Genomic DNA, 22,035 nt, shown 5'->3' with positions numbered 1-22,035 from the left:
CCATAAGCTCACCCTGGTGTGTAGATCGGTATCGCGCGAAGGCCGAGTACGAATTTTGTTTGGTTTTACTTTTGTGTCACATATTTTTAATGGAGAGTATAGCCTTCGTCGCTACTGTATATTCTCTTAACTATGGCTTTTAGTTTTCTGTCGTGGATTTGGAATTCTTATTCAAGCTCCACAAGTTTTGGCAAGATCACTTAGTCAATTCTGAATAGCTTGGCCACACAAACTAAAACCTTTTATAATGGGGGGAATAGGGTGATTATTTAATTTTGCACATCCCCTTAACCTCTTTTCACACAATCCTGTATCTTACTTCAACCTCCTGAGTCCTGGGTATGTTCCTGAGTAGGGTCGAATATGAAATTTGGAATTTACCGATAAAAAAAATAGCACCAGACGATAGAATGAAAGTTTTATTTTTTTTAACATTCTGAGGGTCCGGGGGGGATGTACAACCCGTTGGACATTGGGACTCAACTTCATGTAATTTTCAAACACAAGTTACAAAATGCCATGAGAAAAAATACGATCAATAAGACAATAACACACAAAAACATCCTTTATCATTTATGGAAATCTGAAAAACATTCTCGAACTTGCTTGCCAACCTGAAAGCAGAAATAGACCTGACATGCTTCGCAGAACACTTTCGTTTGCATTTTGCATCCAGGAATCTGGCATCGAGCCGAATTCCTCAACGTCACGTCGTAGCGATATAGATGCTTTGCATTCGATTTCTTCTACGGTCCGGATGGCAAAGGGCATCCTTTTCTTCTTTTAGTTGACCGCTCCAGTTTATCGTCATCATTATCGTCTTCACATTCGCTAAAGTTACCCTCGGTTGATCGCCGAAGATCGTCAACTAAATGTTCAGCAATCTCAAACCTGAAGTGGATCAGCTGATCGTAGGTTTTGTTCCCGTTGATTGAATACTGCCTGTAGAGTAGCCAGGCATTTGAAAGTGTCAAATCAATGAAATGATGAAGAACTCAAACTGGCCACTTCTTTGTCCTGCTGCTGAATCTGTAATAGCTCACCATGCGGTCACAGAGATCAACTCCACCCATGTACTTGTTGTTCTGTCTTACCACAAGGGGACTGGGAATATCTACATACTTTCTTTCAGACTTGTTGTATCTTGACACAGGTAGCTCGGGTTCCTCGGCATAGCAGCTTGAAGCTAGAAAAGTGGGCTTGTTGTCGTACCACTGCCTAACGGCTACAACTCGATCTTCTCACGTGAACTTAAGGGACGTCTAACTTCCAGTTCTCTTTAGTCCACGACTGGTCTTCGCTGGTAGACCTTTAAGTCGATTTTTCATGGAAGTGCCAGTTACATTTATGTACTTTTCAGATATTTTTTCGAGCAAAGACATGCTAGTGAAGTACCTATCAAAGAAAAGATATGAACCTTCGCTTAGATCTTGGCATAGGTTTAGCACGGTGGCACTGCCCAGACCTTTAGCTTGTAGTTCTGGCACAAAGGTTGTCTTTCCTTGATAGATTACGAAATCATACACCAGACCTGATGAACCTGCTAAAACAAGCTTCTTCAAGCCAAGAGGATTTGGCTTATTTGGTACGTACTGCTTCAGGCTGCATCGCCCAGCCAAGGGAATCATTTTCTCGTCAATACAAACGAATTGTTCTTGCTCAACCTTTAGACACTCAACTCGCACCAAATTCAGCAAGGGATGCAATTTCCAAAGACGATTATTTCTTTTGGTATTCTCGTCAACCTCGTCAAAAAAAGGAACTTCACATTCTGTCTAAGCTTGAAAAACCGATCTCGAGGCATTTTTTCGCATATGATAGGGACTCAAAATTTCTTGCTCCAAAACATTTGAAGACGAGGAAACTTCAGATTACTCATGACGATTGAAATGCCAAAGAATACCACCAGTTCGGAGACACTAGCGAGCAAAGATTTGTTTGTGGCCTTCTGGTAATGACAATTCATTGCGAAAGCCATTGTCTAAAAAATGAGTCAGGAAAGTGCTTCAAAAAAGTATTCATGTGGCTTCCAGCTTTCCCGTTGACTAGAATCTGAGTACAAGGGAAGGTATGCATGATGCTTGTTCAAGGTATCTGAACTGGTCCACATTTTGTTGGGGCGGCGAATTTTTCCTGAGCGACTTGCTGGTACGGAATCAGTTTTGAATGCTGGAATATAATGTGCTAGGGGAATATCGTCCTCTTTTTTGTCAAATAGGACTGAGAAGTCATTGAGATTAGCCCGATCTAGAAAGCCTTGAGACTCTTCCTCATTATCAGAGGACATTTAGTCTTCATCTGTTGCACATGTGTTGCCGGTTAAACACCACTCAGGGTTGGTTTCGTCTCCGCTATCTTCCGTGTCGCTGATATCGATGTTTTCAACCAAGGACAAGGCTTTTTTCAAGGACATTGCAAAAGAAAGGAACTGTTGGCGCTTTATACCTCACAGTAGGAAACTTTAGACATACGTCAACTCCATTTAAATAGCCTCACTGAAGAAAAAAAAATGTTAGGCCTAACCAGAAAAAAAAACTTAGCTCCAAAAATACAATCTTCCAACCCGTTGGACTTCTAAGGTAAGACCGAATGTACAACCCATTGTAACAAGACTGAAAGTCCTTCTGTTAGATAGCAGCAATAACAGTAAATGCGTTGAAAATCAAACCTGTCAATACTTTGGTCTTAAAATATATCGCCTGATTTTTTTATATTGTCTAGCCTATCTCTTTCTATTTTGTATCTAATTTCTTACCTTTTGACCTTTTTCGTAAGTTGATTTTGTTTATTTCACTTGCTCCTGGTTCGGCCTCCATTACTGTTACTGGACTGAAAAAAAATCACAGATGGCAGGAAACGCCTCTTGCATAAAAGGAGACAATCTTTAAGTCCAGATTTGCAGTAGGTTGAACGATAAAAATTCGTAAACGAATATACAACCGGTTGGACATCAGGTCCCAGGAGGTCAAGCTAAGAAAGCTCACCATGCGGTCACAGAGATCGACTCCACCCATGTACTTGTTGTTCTGTCTTACCACAAGGGGACTGGGAATATCTACATACTTTCCTTCAGACTTGTTGTATCTTGACAAAGGTAGCTTGGGTTCCTCGGCATAGCAGCTTGAAGCTAGAAAAGTGGGCTTGTTGTCGTACCACTGCCTAACGGCTACAACTCGATCTTCTCGCGTGAACTTAAGGGACGTCCAACTTCCAGTTCTCTAGTCCACGACCGGTCGTCGCTGGTAGACCTTTAAGTCGATTTTTCATGGAAGTGCCAGTTACATTTATGTACTTTTCAGATATTTTTTCGAGCAAAGACATGCTAGTGAAGTACCTATCAAAGAAAAGATATGAACCTTCACTTAGATCTTGGCATAGGTGTGGCACAGTGGCACTGTCCAGACCTTTAGCTTGTAGTTCTGGCACAAAGGTTGTCTTTCCTTGATAGATTACGAAATCATACTCCAGAGCTGATGAACCTGCTAAAACAAGCTTCTTCAAGCCAAGAGGATTTGGCTTATTTGGTACGTACTGCTTCAGGCTGCATTGCCCAGCCAAGGGAATCATTTGCTCGTCAATACAAACGAATTGTTCTTGCTCAAGCTTTAGACACTCAACTCCCACCAAATTCAGCAAGGGATGCACTTTCTAAAGACGATTATTTCTTTTGTTATTCTCGTCAACCTCGTCAAACAAAAGGAACTTCACATTCTATCTAAGCTTGAAAAACCGATCTCGAGGCATTTTCTCGCAGATGATAGGGACTCAAAATTTCTTGCTCCAAAACATTTGAAGACGAGGAAACTTCAGATTACTCATGACAATTGAAATGCCAAAGAATACCACCAGTTCGGAGACACTAGCGAGCAAAGATTTGTTTGTGGCCTTCTGGTAATGACAATTCATTGCGAAAGCCATTGTCCAAAAAAATGAGTCAGGAAAGTGCTTCAAAAAGTATTCATGTTGCTTCCAGCTTTCCTGCGGACTTGATCTATGCACAAGGAAAGGCATGAATGATGCTCGTTCAGGGTATCTGAACTGGTCCACATTTTGTGGGGGCGGCAAATTTTTCCTGGGCAACTGGCTGGTACGGAGTCAGTTTTGAATGCTGGAATATAATATGCTAGTGAAATATCGTCCTCTTTTCCGTCAAATAGGACTGAGAAGTCATTGAGATTAGCCCGATCTAGAAAGCCTTGAGACTCTTCTTCACTATCAGAGGACACTTAGTCTTCATCTGTTGCACATGTGTTGCCGGTTAAACACCACTCAGGGTTGGTTTCGTCTCCGCTATCTTCCGTGTCGCTGATATCGATGTTTTCAACCAAGGACAAGGCTTTTTTCAAGGACATTGCAAAATAGAGGAACTGTTGGTGCTTTATACCTCACAGTAGGAAACTTTAGACATACGTCAACTCCATTTAAATAGCCTCACTGAAGGAAAAAAAATGTTAGGCCTAACCAGAAAAAAACTTAGCTCCAAAAATACAATCTTCCAACCCGTTGGACTTCTAAGGTAAGACCGAATGCACAACCCATTGTACAAGGCACAACCCATTGTACAAGACTTAAAGTCCTTCTGTCAGATGGCAGCAATAACAGTAAATGTGTTGAAAATCAAACCTGTCAATACTTTGGTCTTAGAATATATCGCCTGATTTTTTTATATTGTCTAGCCTATCTCTTTATATTTTTAATCTAATTTCTTACCTTTTGACCTCTTTCGTAAGTTGATTTTCTTTATTTCACTTGCTCCTGGTTCGGCCTCCATTACTGTTACCGGATTGAAAAAAAAAATCAAGATGGCAGGAAACGCCTCTTGCATAAAAGGAGACAATCTTTAAGTCCAGATTTGCAGTAGGTTGAACGATAAAAATTCGTAAACGAATATACAACCGGTTGGACATCAGGTCCCAGGAGGTCAAGCTAAGAAATTTCATTCGCCGCAAATTTTATATATTTATTTTAATATTTTTTTTAACTTAAGTTAAGTGTCAGGTTTTTTTTTCTGTATGCTTGACCTGATGTCATTACTTTTATCTTAGAGACAAAGATAAACAATAAAAACAATTATAAAACTGTTACTACTTACGCCCATTGGGAAGATTATCAATTTCAAAATCTCCATGAGCATAGCAAATGATATACCAAAAAATTGCGAAGAAGAGCCAACTACTCCAGAACGTAATAACAATGAGTAAGACGATCCATCTCCACCTTGCGTCTACTAGTGTGGTGAAAAGGTCAGAAAGAAGGCGGGAATTTTGGGTTAGATTTGCGTTACTTATGTTACATTCTCCGTTTTTTGAAACCAACCGAACGTCCATACTCCAGCTATGTTTTACTGTCAGTATCTGCAAATAAAAATTTGTCATCAGAAAATATTTTACCCAAGAATTGAAAAAGATCATGAATCATGCTTTGAAAAACTAGCGAATTAACAACGTTCCATGTAACGTCTCCTAGGACAGGTTGTCAGGTTGTCTCAGCAGAATATATAAAAAAAGAACTAGGGACATTAGTGTCATATTACCAAAAGAGCCATACAGAGGCGTAGCTACAGTATTTTATGTCGGGGGGGGGGCAAGGACCCCGGGAGCTAAGGGGCATGAGATATCCTTCAGAAGAAAGGGTGATGGAACATTAGTGAAAAAGACAAACCTAAATCTGTTTTCAAGATATGTGAAAAATTGTCTTGGGAAATTATTTTATAATGAATACTGAATACCCAATGAAAAAAAGTAAATGTTGCATGTGCCTCTCCTAAATCTTCAATAGCACATTTTTCTTCAAGCGGTAGTGAAAAAAGTAAATATTAAACAAATATGATATTTGGTTAAATTAAAAATATTACACAATACATAATAAACATTAAACACACATCCGTAGGTAACACAATTAACCAAACATAAAATTAAGTACTGGTGCTCGGCTTTTATTAAAAAATAAAAAAAACATGTTTTTAAACTGAAAGTAAGGAGCGACATGAAAACTTAAGACGAACAAAAATTATTCCGTACATGAAAGGGGATATCCCCTCCTCACCGCCTCGCTCTTTGTACTAAATTTTGAATCTTTCTCACGATTCTATTTTTTTAAACAATAAAAACTTGTTATATTTTCGCATACACCAACCAATTTTATCGCATATATTACAGTAATTAATATCATTATACATAAAATATTCAGTTTAATTTATTAGTTCTTTCTAAAATTGTTCAAGAGGAATATAGTTTACTACAAACAAGAGTTTGGATACTGTCCCCTTCCTTAACTGTAAAAACCTAAAGCCTACTGCGTCATTGGCGCTTCAATGAAAACTAATTATATTACAAATATTTTCTTCTCTTGCAGTTCTTGCAACATTGAAAACAAAAATAAAATTACAATTAAATAAATTCTAGAACTGATGGTTTTTTCAACAATTAATATCATTATACATCAAATATATAATTTGATGTTGTTTATACTTTCCAAGAATGTTCAAGACGCATATAGTTTTCAGTAAAGCGCAATGACGCAGTATGTTTTAGACATTACAGTGAGAGAAGGAGGCGATACCCAAACTCTTGTCTGTAGTGATTTTTGTTCGTTTCAAGCTTTATTTACAAATTCAATTTAAGTTTCACTCGTTTTAATATTAATTTATTCATTTATATTAATATCTATTGTAAGTTTCTTTGCATTGATTGTTTATTTAATTTCTGTTCGTTTTAAGTTTCATTTATGCTTCAATAGCAAAATATTTTTTTTTCGTTTTAAGCTTGATTTTCATATTCAATCTAAGCATTACCCACTTTAAGATCTATTTATTCATTTATATTATTACTTGTTCTATGTTTTTTGCTGTGATTGTTTATTTAATTTCTGTTCATTTTGGGTTCCACTTATTATCTAATAGTAATTTTTGGTCGCTTTGAGTTTAAATTTTAACAGGTATTTGCATCTTCTGAGCCTAAGTTTAAAATGGCCTTTACTTTTCTTTGAAAAACTTATTTTCCGGAAAGTTTTTTTAATTAGTTTATGTTCATTTTTGAATGCAAAAAGTTTCAAGTTTTTAAAAATTCCTTATTTGAAAACCGAACTTTTCTTAAAAAATCAAATGTTCATCAACATATCACAGCTGGTATCAAAGTAACAATATCAAAGTGAAAAAATGGATTTTTGTCAACCTAGGAGATTTTATTATGTTATGTTTGAACTATTTTTAACAAAATGGCTTTATCAAAATTTTTATCGGATGGGTTTGGGGAAAAAAGAGCGTGGGGGGGCTAATTGCCCTAGGGTCTCTTTTGAGTCTTTAAAAATCAACTAGAACTTTCTATTTTCAATCAAATGAGCCCTCTCTGGAGTTTATACGAGCATCCCTTCAATATGAACCATATACGTCCCCAGAGTATAACTTACAACGTCTGTCCCTGGGGGGTTGTGTCGATCCTAGGATTTTAATATATTATTTCTGAGCTATTTTTAACAAAATGGTCACATCATTATTTTATCAGATGTGTCTATCCATCCAAAACAACCACAGGCGGGGAGGGTGGGAAGGGCTAGTTGCCCTTCAATCTTTTTTTACTCTGATAACATGAACTAGAACTTTTAATTTCCATTTAAATGGGCCCTCTCCGAAGTTTATGCGAGCATCATTTTCATAAGAACTATATACAGCCGCAGCACATAACTTACAATTCCTGCCCCCCGGGCCAAGGGGGGTCGTGTGGACTCCAGAATTTTTTTTATCTGACCTTTGAGCTGTTTTAAAAATTGGCTATCTCAAAATTTGTATCAGATGGGTTTGGGGAAAAAAGGGCGAGGGTGGGTGTGGGGGGGGGGTTAGGGGCCCTCCGATCTCTTTTGACTCTTAAAAATTGAACTAAAACTTTCAATTTCAATTCAAATCAGCCCTCTCTGAAGTTTATACGAGCATCCCTTCCATAAGAACCATATATGCCCCCAGGGCAAAACTTGCAACGCCTATCCCAGGGATTTTTGTGGTTGTATCGACACCGGAGTTTTCTATCTGACCTATGAACTATTTTTAACAAAATAGCTATGTTAAAATTTTATCGGATGCATTTGGGGAAAAGGAACATTGGGGGAATAATCGCCCTCTGATCTCTTTTGGCTCTTAAAAACAGAACTAGAATTTTCAATTTCCTATCAAATGAGCCCTCTCTGAAGTTTATACGAGCATCCCTTCCACAACAGCTATATATGCCCCCAAGGCATAACTTACAATGCCTACCCCGGCCCTGAAGGATTGTGTCGACCCCTGAGTTTTCTTTATATATTATTTGAACCATTTTGAAAAAAATGGCTCTCTCAAAGTTCTTATGGAATAGATTTGAGGAAAATAGGAGGTGGAGAGAGAGCGGGGGGGGGGCGAGGTGCCCTCCGATCTCTTTTGACTCTTAAAAAGTGAACGAGAACTTTCAATTTCCAATCATATGAGCTCTCTCCGAAGTTTATACGAGCATCCCTTCCATAAAAACTATATATGCCCCGAGAGCATTAGTTACAACGCCTGCCTCCGGGCCCTGGGGGGTTTTATCGACCCCGGAGTTTTTATTATAAGATCTTTGAACTATTTAAAAAAAATTTAGCTATCTCAAAGTTCTTATCGGATGGGTTTTAGGAAAAAAAGATATCGAGGGGGGGGGCTTGTTGCCCTCCAATATCTTTTGACTATTTAAAAGTGAACTAGAACTTCCAATTTCCAATCAAATGAGCCCTTTCCAAAGTTTATACGAGCATTCCTTCCATAAGAACCATATATGCCCCCAGAGCAACACTTACAACGCCTGCCCCGGGCCCTGTGGTGTAGCGTCGACACAGTAGTTTCTCTTATCTGACCATTGAACTATTTTTAACGAAATGACCATACGTTAAGGAATTTTTGTTACATGATCTTTGAACTAATTTTAACAAAATGCCTACCTCAAATTTTTTATGAGATGTATTTGGGGGAAAAGAGCTGGAGGGAGGGGGGCTAGTTACCCCCCGACCCCTTTTGACTCTTTTAAAATGAATTGAAACTTTCAATTTCTAATCAAATGAGCCCTCTATGAAGTTTATACGAGCATCCCTTTCATAACAACCATATATGCCATATAACCATAAAAGTAAATGTTTTTACTTTTATAACTTTAATAAATCAAATAATATTGACATTTTGATTACTAAATATCAGTATATGTATATTAAACTGACAATGCACATCATTTTTATTTTTTTCAGTAAAGTTAAAATTATGTTCTGGCCTTGGGAAAGTATAGGGGTTTTGAGCCCTACTCATGTTAATTTCTGCTCGTTTTGAGTTTGACTCGGTTATTTATTGTAATTTCTGTTCGTTTTGGGTTTCATTTATTTGTCGATGCTGATTTGGATAAATTTTAGGAGCAGAAATAGCCCCGAAAGTTTGAACATAATACCCTCAGTCGTTCTTGGGATACTGCTGAGATGCTTTATAGGGAATTACCATTAAGACAGTGCATTTTGATTTAATCTTAAGGCAACAATTAGTTTTTAAACATAATGGGCAACTGCGAGGGTGGGCGTGGGAGGGGAACTAGTTGCGCTCCAATCGCTTTCGACTATTAAAAAGGGCATTAGCGCTTTCTGTTTTCAATTGAATAATCCCTTTTTGAAGTTCCTAAGACAACTCCTTCGATACGAAGTGCCTTGGTCTAAACAAAAAAAAAAGAAGAGAAAAATAATAATATATTGTACCCACATTGATCTTTACTGTAAAAATGTCAAGCCTTCCAATCACTTTCTACTATTAAAAAGGGCACTAGCCCTTTCAATTTCCAATTGAATGAGCCCTTTTTGAGTTTTTACGACAACGCTTTCTATAAACACTTTATATGCCCCCAGGGCATAAATTCCAACCCTTGCCCTGAGGGCTGTGAGGGGGTAGTCATCCTCAGAGACCTAATTTCCAAAACTTTCAACTGCGTTAAACAAAATGGCTATCTCAAAATTTTGATTGGATATGTTTGGGGAAATGGCGGGCGTGACAGGGGTGTTAGTTGCTCTCCTATCACTTTCAACCATTAAAAAAGGCACAAACCCTTTCAATTTCCAATCGAATGAGCCCTATTGAAGTTTCTACGACAACGCTTTAAATAAAAACCTTATATGCCCCCAGGGCATGACTTAAAACCCTTGCCCTGAGGGCTGGTGGGGGTGTCATCCTCAAAGACCTAATTTCCAAAACTTGTAACTACGTTGAAGAAAATTGCTATCTCAAAATTTTGATTGGATATGTTTGGAAAAATGGTGGGCGTGAGAGGCGGTTAGTTGCCCTCCAATCACTTCCGACAATTAAAAATGGTGCTAGCCCTTTCAATTCTCAATCGAATGAACCCTTTTTGAAGTTTCTACGACAACGCTTTCTATAAAAACCTTATATGACCCAGGGAATAACTTACAACCCTTGACCAGAGGGCTGTGAGTGGGTTGTCATCCTCAAAGACATAATTTCCAGACCTTTCAACTACGTTGAAAAAAATGGTCATCTCAAAATTTTGATTGGATGTGTTTGGGGAATGGTGGGCATGAGAGGGGGTTACTTGCCATCCAATCACTTTTGACTATTAAAATGGGCACTAGCCGTTTCAATTTTTAATCGAATGATACCTTTTTGAAGTTTCTATGACAACGCTTTCTATATAAAAAAAAACCTTATCTGTCACCAGGGCATAACTTAAAACCCTTGCCTGGAGGGCTTTTGGGGGAGGGTCATCCTCAAAAACATAATTTCTGGACTTTTTAACTACGTCGAAGAAAATGGTTTTCTAAAAATTTTGATTAGATGTGGTTGGGGAAAGGGTGGGTGTGAGAGCGGTGTTAGTTATCCTCCAATCACTTTCTACTATTAAAAAGGGCACAAGCCCTTCTAATTTTCAATCAAATGAGCCCTGTTTGAAGTTTCTACATCATCACTATCTATAAAAACCTTATATGCCCCAAGGGCTTAACTTACAACCCTTGCCCCGAGGGCTCTGAGGGGGCTATCAGCCTCAAAGACCAAATTTCTAAGACTTTTAACTACGTTGAACCAAATGGTTATCTAAAAATTTTGATTGAATGTGTTTGGGGGAAAGGTGGGCATGAAATAGGGGCTAGTCGCCCTCAAATCACTTTCGAATATTAAAAAGGGCACTAGCCGTTTGAATTTCCAATCGAAAGAGCCCTTTTTCAAGTTTCTATAAAAAAAAAATATTTCAATAAAAGCATTATAGGCCCCCAGGGAATAGCTTACAACCCTTACCCTTAGGGCTCTGGGGGGAGTGTCATCCTCTTAGATATAATTTCCGGACTCTTCAACTACTTTGAACAAAATGGCGATCTCTAAATTTGGATTGTGTTTGGATAAATGGTGGTGTGGAAGGGGTGTTAGTTGCTTTCCAATCACTTTCGACTATAAAAATGGGCACTAGCCTTTTCAATTTCCAATCAAATGAGCCCATTTTGAAGTTTCTAGGACAACGCTTTCTATAGAAAAAACCTTATATGCCCCTTGGGCACAGCTTACAACCCTTGTCCTGAGGGCGGTGGGGGGGGGGGGGCTATCATCTCAAAGACCTAATTTCCAGAACTTTAAACTACGTTGAACAAAATTATTTCAATATTTTTATTGGATGATTTTGGGAAAAGGTGGGCGTGAGAGGGGGGTTAGTTGCCCTCCAATCATTTTCGACTATTAAAAAGAGCCCTATCCCTTTGAGTTTTCATTCGAACCAGCCTTTTTTGAAGTTTCTACGACAACGCTTTCTATAAAAACCTTATATACCCCCAGGGCATAACTTACAACTCTTGCCCTGTGGACTGTGGGGTATGTCCTCCTCAAAAACATAATTTCTATCTGGAAATCAACTACGCTGAACAAAATGGCTATCTCAGACCTAATTCCCAGAATACCTATGCTCCCCAAGGCATAACTTACAATCCTTGACCTGTGGGCTGTGGGTATGGGCTTAGGTGGCATTCGGCAGCATATTGTCTAGGGGGGGCAGTCGATAATGTGATGGAGTTTTATCCACTGTTTTCCCCCCCTCCTGCCCCATGCCCCCCTCCCTGCGCCCATGGCTGTGGGGGAGTGTCCTCCTCAAAAACATAATTTCTATCTGGAAATCAACTACGCTGAACAAAATGGTTATCTCAAGATTTTGATTGAATGTGTTTGGAGAAATTTTGGGCGTGAAATGAGTATTAGTTGCCTTCCAATCACTTTTGATTAATAAAAAGTTCAGAGGCCACACCAATTTCCAACCGAATGAGTCCTTTTTGAAGTCTCTACGACAACTCCTTCAATACGAAGTGCCCAGGTCTAAGACCAAGAAAAAAAAAAAAAATAAATAATAATACATTGTGCCACCATCGTTCTTAACTTAGGCAGTGCTATTGCGATTCCTATGATTATTATTATTATTATTTTTCCCCAGAGGCACTTCATATGAAAGGGGCCATCATATAAAAGTCAAAGAGGGCTCATTTGATTGGAAATCGAGAGTTCTAATGCCCTTTTTACGGGTCAAAAGTGATTGGAAGGCAACTAACACCCCTTCCACCCATCATTTCCCCAAACACATCCAATCAAAATTTTGAGATAGCATTTTGTTTTACGTAGTTGATTTCCACATACAAATTAAATTTTTGAGGAGGAAACTCTCCCCACAGCCCTCACGACAAGGGTTGTAATTTATGCCCTGGGAGTATATTGTTTTTATTGTAAGCTTTGTCGTAGAAAATTCAAAAAAGGCTCATTCAATTGGAAATTCAAAGGGCTAGTGCCCTTTTTAATAGTTGAAAGTGATTGGAGGGCAACTAACCCCCCTCTCACGCTCACCGTTTCCCCAAACACATCCAATCAAAATTTTGAGATAGGCATTTCGTTCAACGTAGTTAAAAATTCTGGATATTAGGTCTTTGAGGATCACAGCCCCCACCCCCATAGCCCTCAAGGTAAGGGTTGTAAGTTATGTCCTGGGGGCATATAAGATTTTTAAAGACAGTATTGCCGTAGAAACTTCAAAAAGGGCTCATTCGATTAGAAATTTAAATGGTTAGTGCCCTTTTTAATAGTCGAAAGTGATTCGAAGGCAACTAACACTCCATCCACGCCAAGCATCTCCCCAAACACATCCAATCAAATTTTTGAGATAACCATTTTGTTCAACGAAGTTGAAAATTCTGGAAATTACATCTTTGAACAGGACACTCTCCCCACAGTCTTAAGGGCAAGGATTAACAATCTTAAGGGCATATATTGTTCTTATGGAAGGAATGCTCGAATAAACTTTAGAGAGGGCTCATTTGATTGGAAATTGAAAGTTCTAGTTCACTTTTTAAGTATCAAAAGACATCGAAGGGTAACCAGCCCCCTTCCCCCACTTCCTTTTTCCCAAACGAATCTGATAAAAATTTTTAGATAGCAATTCTGTTAAAAATAGTTCAATGATCATATAAGAAAAACTTCGGTGTCGACAAAACCCCCCAAGGCCCGGGGGCAGTCGTTGTAAGCTATGCCCTGGGGGTATATATGGTTCTTATGGAAGGGATGCGTGTATAAACTTCAAAAAGGGCTCATTTGATGGGAAATTGAAAATTCAGGTTAACATTTTAAAAGTCAAAAGAGATTAGAGGGCACCTAGCCCCCCTCTCCACGCACCATTTTCCTCAAACCCATCCGATAAGAATTTTGAGATAGAGTTTTTTTTTTAAATAGTTCAAAGACCATATAAAGAAAACTCTATGCGCTGGGGGCATATATGGTTCTTATCTAAGGGATGCTCGTAAAAACTTCAGAGAGGCTTAATTGATTGGAAATTGAAAGTTCTAGTTCAGTTTTTGAGAGTCAAAAGAGATTGAAGGACAACTAGCCCCCCCCCCCACACCCCTGTTTTCCCAAATGCATCCGATAAAACTTTTGAGATAGCCATTAAGTTCAAAATTGTTCAAAAGTCAGATAACGAAAACTCAGGTGTCGACACAACACCCAAGGACCCGGGGGCAGGCGTTGTAAGTCATGCCCTGGGACATATATGGTTCGTTATGAAAGGGGTGCTCATATAAACTTCAGAGAGGGCTCATATGATTGGAAATTGAAAGTTCGAGTTCAATTTTAATAGTCAAAAGAGATCCAAAGGCAACTACCCCCCCCCCCCCCATCTTCTTTTTCCAAACCCATCTGATGAAAATTTTCAAAGGTCGGATAAGAAAAACTTCGGTTTCGATACAACCCCCCACGGCCCGGGGGAAGGCGTTCCGAGTTATGCCCTAAGGGCATGTATGGGTCTTATGAAAGGGATTCTCGTATAAACTTAAAAGAAGGGCTCATTTGATTGGAAATTGAAAGTTCTAGTTCACTTTTTAAGAGTCAAGAGGTTTAAGGGCAGCTATCCCCCCATGTCTTTTTTTCCCAAACCTATCCGCTACAAATTTTGAGATAGCCAGTTTTTTAAAAGTTGTTCAAAAATTACACACAACAAAACTCCGGTGAAAACACAACCTCCGAGGGTCCGGGGGGTAGGTGTTGTAAGTGTTGTCCTGGGGGTGTATATGGGTCTTTTGAAAGGGATACTCGTATAAACTTCATAGAGGGCTCATTTGATTGGAAATTGAAAGTTCTAGTTTACTTTTTAAGAGTCCAGAGATGTCTGAGGGCAACTAGCCCCCCCCCCCCACACAACCTTTGTTCCCCAAGCCCATCCGATAAAATTTTTCGAATAGCCATTTCATTAAAAATAGTTCAAAGGTCAGATAAGGAAAACTTCTGTGTTGACGCAACCCCCAGAGGCCGGAGGCAGACGTTGTAAGTAATACTCTGGGGGAATATATAGTTCAGTTCTTGTTTGGCATCTGACCTGTAAACATCAGTTTTATTTTTAAGCTGGATTAAATTTAGAATTAATTACAGTGGATAGTTTCGCAATAAGTGAATTAATTCACGTTTTGAGAAAAGAAAAAGGATTTATATTACGGTAGCAATCAACAGATCGTCCTATTATTTGTGTGGCGTTCGTATTACTTTGGATTAGCTGATTAAGGATGCCAGAGTACGGTGGTGAATAACAAAGCAGGTTCCGCGGACCACCGGGCCAGCCGTCAATTGCTGATTGCCACTGCTGCCGTGGGCCTGCCCACTGAAAGATAAGTTGATTTTTTTTCTCTTTTTTAGTTTTTCTCGAAGTAGCGAAGAAATTTCAAAATTTCAACAGTTCCAGCTTGCGATAGCGAATTTCAAAAAATTCCCACTGTGGCCCGTAAGAATTATCCAAGTTTCAAAGGATAAAAAAGGAATCTTCAACTACTTAGTTTTTGCGTATGGAGATCACACAGAGTCGCACCTAACAGAGAATAGTCTCATCTCGTTTGAGGACAATTACCGCGAAGCATCTACAAAAACTGATAAAAATGTTGGAAGTGCGTTTAAAGAGGTTAACCAAAACCCGGACATTTATAAGACGGCTTCCAAAACTTTCGCATCGCTGAGAGCAGTTTCTTCTGGACCATCTCCCGCGGATTTGCTAGTTAAAATAGTCGCAACTGAGGAAGAAATCGCTAAAACAAAAGAATCAATGATGAGCGCGATTACTAAGCAAGTTCAAGATAAATGCGGAAACGACCGAACTCTGAAAACTTCTGTTGAGACTATCGTGAGTGAAATATACTCGTCAGTGTCGCTTGAGTTTAATCCGAAGCTAGAGCAATTGTTGGTATCAGTAAAGAATAATCAAAGGACTGATTGAAAATTTAGAGAACCGTATTGCAAAATTAGAAGTGAAAATTGATTATTATGAGCAAGAAAACCAGCTTGGAACTCTAGTTTTTCACGGTATTAAGCAGCAGCCGGGTGTTGACTTGAAGTCAACCATTCTGAATATAGCCTCACAAAAGCTGGGGCTTTCCGGTATCTCTGATTGTGATTTTGCTATGGTTTACAGGTCGAAATTGAATAATCCAGGGTTGGCAAACGATAAAGTTGCACCAGTGTTTGTGAGATTTTCTACCTGTGAGACGGCCCGTAGAGTGTTTGCGATTAAACAAAATTGGCTGGTTCGAAAATCTTTTTGTCTGAGTCTCTAACCAAGCGCCGTCGCGATATCCTGAGTGCCGCGAGAGACAAGTTTGGCGTGAAAAATGTATTGTCAGATCGTGGCCAGGTTCTCGCAATGCTTCCGGGTGAGCGAGCTGCTCGTCGAATTAACTCGCTTTCAGATTGCGTTTAGTTTGTTGTTTATGAGTAGTTTGGTAGTGTTTATCTCGTCATGATGTTCTATATTACTCTTTATTTATATTTTTATTTTGTTGTTTATTTTTTGATTTCTTATGAGTATAAATATCACCCCGTTTGAGCGCGGAAAAGGGATGAATTATAGGATTCTTTTTTGCGTAAGTTGATATGAGTAGTAGTTTAACTGGAAGATTGAGTGATTTGCAAAATAATCTGTTTAATGTTGATGATTATTTGTTGACGGACATTGGAAATGATGGGTCGCAAATTAGTTTTCGTCCATCTCTTGATAGTAAATATCGCCAGTTATCAACTTTGGAGGAGTTAGGCCGGTCTGGATTTCATGCATGTACATGGAATTGTCATTTAACGTCTTCTTACCATGAGATTTTTGATTTTATTTCCCGATCTAATAATTTACATATAATGGCATTATGTGAAACATTTTTGGGTCATGATACTGTTCTTTCATCGTTTAATTTTCCAGGTTATGAACTGATTGCTCGAAGTCGAACGTCAATGGGACGTGGAGGCCTGGCTTTCATTGTCCGACAGGATTTGAATTGGAAAATTAGAAAGGATTTGGACATTTGGAAGGAGGGTAAGATAGAAACCCTTAGTATAGAAATTCAGTTTGAAAATCGAGCTTGTATTTTTACTGTTGCATATAAGCCACCAAGTGCATCATTTGAAGAGTTTGCTGAAGGATTTGAATGTCTTGCTGCAAAGGTAAATATATCTAGTCAAGAGTTTATATGTATGGGAGACTTTAATTTGGATTTGTTAATTGTACGTGGACCAAATTTGGATTTTTTGAGCCTGATGATGTCAAATGATTTATACCCGACCGTGAGCATTCCAACGAGAATCACGGATCATTCGGAAACGCTCATCAATAATGTGTTTGTGTCTTCAGCGATACTAAGTAAAGCGTACTGCTCTGTTGTTATAAGCCCAGCCTCCGACCATCTTCCGGTTGTATTGCATTTGAATTCTGAAGTGAAGAAACATAACAGAAAGAATAAAATAGCAATGCGTGAACTGAAGCCAGTTAATCTGAAAAAATTTGAAGAACAAATTAGTGTTATTAACTGGGAAACAGTACTGAATGAAGATCATCCGTCGGAAGCATTTGAAAAGTTTAATCAAATAGTGTCGAATGTTTATGATAGGACGTGTCCGCTTAAAGAAATAAACCCCAGAAAGAATAAACCGAGAAAGCCATGGTGTGATGATGAGCTGCTTAATCTGTCTGATATGATAAATCGGGCGTGTGAGGAGCATCTTAATCATCCGCAGAAAAATGAGCTCCATGTGATGTATAAAGAGCTAAGGAATAGGGCAAATGCCCTAAGAAGAAAAAAAGAAGGCATATTTTACAAATGTATTTGAAGAAAGTAAAGGTAACCCCAAAGCAACATGGCAAGTTGTGAATGATCTTCTAAAAGGTCCTACGAAGCCATCGGAGCCAAACATTGTGCTAAATAATAGGACCTTGGAAGAAGCTGAGGAAATCTGCAACGCATTTGGACAATATTTCTCTGAAATTGGCTACAAGATTCAAGAAGAAGCAAGGAGCTCCCATGTTTTCGAATCAAGCAGTTTTGTTGATGAGCGAAGAAGAGGTTTCGAAATGCATTTCCAGCCTTGTACTGAAGAGGAGGTACGCAGAATTGTTAGCACGATTAAGTCAAACAGTGCAGGAGTTGATGGAATGAACCTTAGAACGCTCAAGTCGGTTCTGGTTTATTTGCTTCCTGTCCTCGTATACCTTATCAATATTTCTATGGAAAAGGGGATGTTTCCGAGTGCGCTTAAAATAGCTAAAGTTGTACCGTTGCACAAAGGTGGAGTCAAAACTGATATATCTAATTGGAGACCAATATCAATTCTCCCGATTTATTCAAAAGTTTATGAAAAGATTGTTCATCACCGGCTTTACAAGTATCTGATGAAAATTGGTATTTTACATGATGGTCAATTTGGCTTCCTGAAAGGACATTCGACGATACAGGCAGTCCAGCATCTTCTGGAAAATATTAACTCAGCACTTGAGAATGGTAAGCAGTGCATGGGCGTTTTTATTGATTTTAGAAAAGCTTTCGACACTGTTGATTTTAAGATTTTATTGGAAAGGCTGTGTTATTGAGGCATAAAGGGTAGTGTTTTAAATTGGTTTGAATCGTATTTAAGTGAACGGAAGCTACGAGTGACTTTGAGTAACAAATCTTCTCAGCCGTTTCCCATAAAGTGTGGTGCTCCATAGGGCTCAGTTCTTGGTCCTCTCCTGTACCTGATATTTGTAGACACAATGAGATTCTACATTCCCGGAGCTTCAGTTACTTCTATTGCTGACGACACGGCTTTAGTGATTGCAGCAAAGTTGCTGCAAGAGCTCTTGTTCAAGGCTAATAAGACGCTGGATGGCCTACATGAATTTGTTTGTGCTAGCCTACTTAGCGTCAATGCATCAAAAACTAATTTTATGATGTTTACGAGGACTGGTTCTGCTCCCACTCTCCCTGGTGTCATTATTTACAATGGCCTACCGCTCTCACAAGTCGAAGAGATCCGATATCTGGGATTCATCCTGGATCGAAACTTGAGTTGGAGAAAACACTGCGACATCATAGCATGCAAGCTGGCGCGAGGCCTTGGAGTTCCGAACCGTTTTCAAAATTTTTTACCTTTGAGAATTCTGCTTTTATTGTATTTTTCCATAATAGCGCCTTATATAAATTATGGTTGTTTGATTTGGGCGAGTAATTTTAGTTGCAATTTTAGAAGAGTTCAAGTTCTGCAGAATAAGGCTATAAGGTTGATTGGAAGGTATGATCGTGGTGTTGATAGCACTGAATCACTTTTTAGAAAGATTAAAATTTTAAAGGTTGGTGAAATAAGGGATTATCAAATTGTAGTTTTTGTATTTCAGTGTCTGAATGGTCTTGCACCGGATTTTTTTATTAATATTTCAAAGCCTAATTCATTTTATCACGATTATTCGACTAGGAGTGTGGATAGTCTTGCATCTGAGCCACGGAACACAACGAGAGCGAGTCAAGTGACCAGACACATGGGCCCGTCAGTTTGGAATTCGTTCCCAGATTCTGTTCGTAAAGCTTAATTTGTGCCGCAACTTAAAACCCGTTTTAAAAATAATTTATTTTCAGGTTTTTGGTTTTTTTTATTGTTCGTGAGAAGGCTTTTTTTTTTTTTTTTTTTTTTTTTGTAGATATTTTATTTTTATTTTTTTTTTATATTTTTTGCCATTATATATTTATCATTATTTTGTGTTATTTTTATTTTTTTCCCCTTTTTTCATTTTAATTGGTTTGTTGATTTTGCATGCATGATATCCAACCGGTCGCTTTTTCAAGCATCTTCTTGCTTTAGTGCGACTTGTTGTCACATTGAGTTGTTTTTTTTTGTTAATAAAAATGTATGAAACTGAACCTGAACCTCTTGTGGAAGGGAGGCTTCCATAAACTTCAGAGAGGGCTCATTTGATTGGAAATTGAAAGTTCTTGTTCACTTTTTAAGAGTCAAAAGAGATTGGAGGGCAAATATCAGTAGAGTCCTAGGTTATACTTTGGGTACTTTATGTTCCTTCCTGTGCTATTTGGGGAGATTACGTTCCATGGCACCTTTCCAGAGCATGTACTTATGGATTTGGGTGGATTAAGTTCCCTCCCATGCTATTTTAAGGGCTTATGTTCCCTCCCATGCTATTATAAGGGCTCATGTTCCCTCCCTTGTTATTCTAAGGGTTTATATCCCCCCCTCCCATGCTATTTTAAGGGCTTATGTTCCCTCCCATGCTATTATAAGGGCCTATGTTCCCCCCCATGTTATTCTACTGGTTTATATCCCCTCCCATGCTATTTTAAGGGCTTATGTTCCCTCCCATGCTATTCTAAGGGCTTATATTCCCTCCCATGCTATTTTAAGGGCTTATATTCCCTCCCATGCCATTTTAAGGGCTTATGTTCCCTCCCAACGTGATTAAACACGCTTTTACAATCGGAATTCATTGATTGACATTTGCAAAAAAGGGGTAATTAGTGATTGGATAATTTTTTAACATGAAATCTCTGAATAAAATATTTTTGGAGCATTTACTTGACGATGGAGAAAAAGGGTTAAAGTGATTAGCAATTACGAACGAGGATTCCCCCACTGGTTCCTAGCAGTAGGCTACGCATATCAAGTTGAAAATTTGACAGAATGAGGTATTTGAGGTGGAACTTGAACTAAATCAAAATACACAATGTGCACGCAGATTTTCAAAATGGCATATCTCAAAAAGGGATTTGTGTATTAAGTTGGAACTTTCAGAGAGTGCTTAAAGGGAAAGTCAATTCACCAAAAGGAAATATGTGCACGCACAGGCCTGGATAAAAGGGTTAAAGTGATTAGCAATTACGAGCGTGGATTCCCCCACTGGTTCCTGGCAATAGGCTACGCATATCAAGTTGAAAATTTGACAGAATGAGGTATTTGAGGTGGAACTTGAACTAAATCATAATACACTATGTGCACGCAGATTTTCAAAATGGCATATCTCAAAAAGGGATTTGCGTATTAAGTTGGAACTTTCAGAGAATGCTTAATGGGAAAGTCAATTCACCAAAAGGAAATATGTGCATGCACAGGCCTAAATAAAAGGGGTAAAATGATTAGCAATTACAATCGGGGATTCCCCCACTGGTTCCTGCCATAAAGCTACTCATATCAAGTGGAAAATTTGACAGAATGAGGTATTTAAGGTGGAACTTGAAGTAAATCAAAATACACAATGTGCACGCAGATTTTCAAAATGGCATATCTCAAAAAGGGATTAGTGTATTAAGTTGGAACTTTCAGAGAGTGCTTAAAGGGAAAGTCAATTCACCAAAAGGAAATATGTGCACGCTCAGGCCTGGATAAAAGGGTTAAAGTTATTACCAATTACGAAAGGGGATTCCCCAACTGGTTTCTGGCAGTAGGCTACGCATATCAAGTTGAAAATTTGACAGAATGAGGTATTTAAGGTGGAACTTGAACTAAATCATAATACACTATGTGCACGCAGATTTTCAAAATGGCATATCTCAAAAAGGGATTTGTGTATTAAGTTGGAACTTTCAGAGAGTGCTTAAAGGGAAAGTCAATTCATCAAAAGGAAATATGTGCACGCTCAGGCCTGGATAAAAGGGTTAAAGTGATTAGCAATTACGAGCGGGGATTCCCCCACTGGTTCCTGGCAGTAGGCTACGCATATCAAGTTGAAAATTTGACAGAATGAGGTATTTGAGGTGGAACTTGAACTAAATCAAAATACACTATGTGTACGCAGATTTTCAAAATAGAATATATGAAAAAGTGATTTGTGTATTAAGTTGGGAACTTTCAGAGAGTGCTTAAAGGGAAATTCAATTCACCAAAACGAAATAAGTGCACGCCCAGTCCAAGATAAAAGGTGTAAAGTCATAAACAGTAACAAGCGGGGGATTCCCCTACTGGTTCCTAACAATAAGCTACGCATATCAAGTTGAAAATTTGACAGAATGAGGTATTTGAGGTGGAACTTGAACTAAATCAAAATACACTATGTGCACGCAGATTTTCAAAATGGTATATTTCAAAAAGGGATTTGTGTATTAAGTTGGACCTTTCAGAGAGTGCTTAAAGGGAAAGTCAATTCACCAAAAGGAAATATGTGCACGCTCAGGCCTGGATTTACTACTAGGTCCCTAGGTCCGGGCCTAGAAGCGCATAATGCTAGCAGGAGCAATAATCTATCACTGTGTAATTTG

At 38.6% G+C, this 22,035-nt stretch overlaps 1 protein-coding gene across 6 annotated transcripts in view; it reads right to left on the bottom strand.

The window, feature by feature from the left end:
• LOC148941823 (G protein-activated inward rectifier potassium channel 4-like) overlaps positions 1-22,035 on the bottom strand; it is a 187,633-nt gene that overhangs the window by 22,546 nt on the left and 143,052 nt on the right. For all 6 annotated transcript variants that reach the window (XM_089103705.1, XM_089103702.1, XM_089103701.1 and 3 more), the window contains one exon: positions 5,093-5,354. In XM_089103705.1, coding sequence (XP_088959831.1) covers positions 5,093-5,354 — 262 coding nt within the window. The remainder of the gene's footprint in view (positions 1-5,092; positions 5,355-22,035) is intronic.

This window comes from Artemia sp. Qi Xiang Cuo, chromosome 17 (assembly GCF_049724085.1).
Source record: "Artemia sp. Qi Xiang Cuo chromosome 17, ASM4972408v1, whole genome shotgun sequence".
NCBI lineage: Eukaryota > Metazoa > Arthropoda > Branchiopoda > Anostraca > Artemiidae > Artemia > Artemia sp. Qi Xiang Cuo.
The sequence above is the reverse complement of the archived record's forward strand: the minus strand, read 5'-3'. Positions and strand labels throughout refer to the sequence as shown.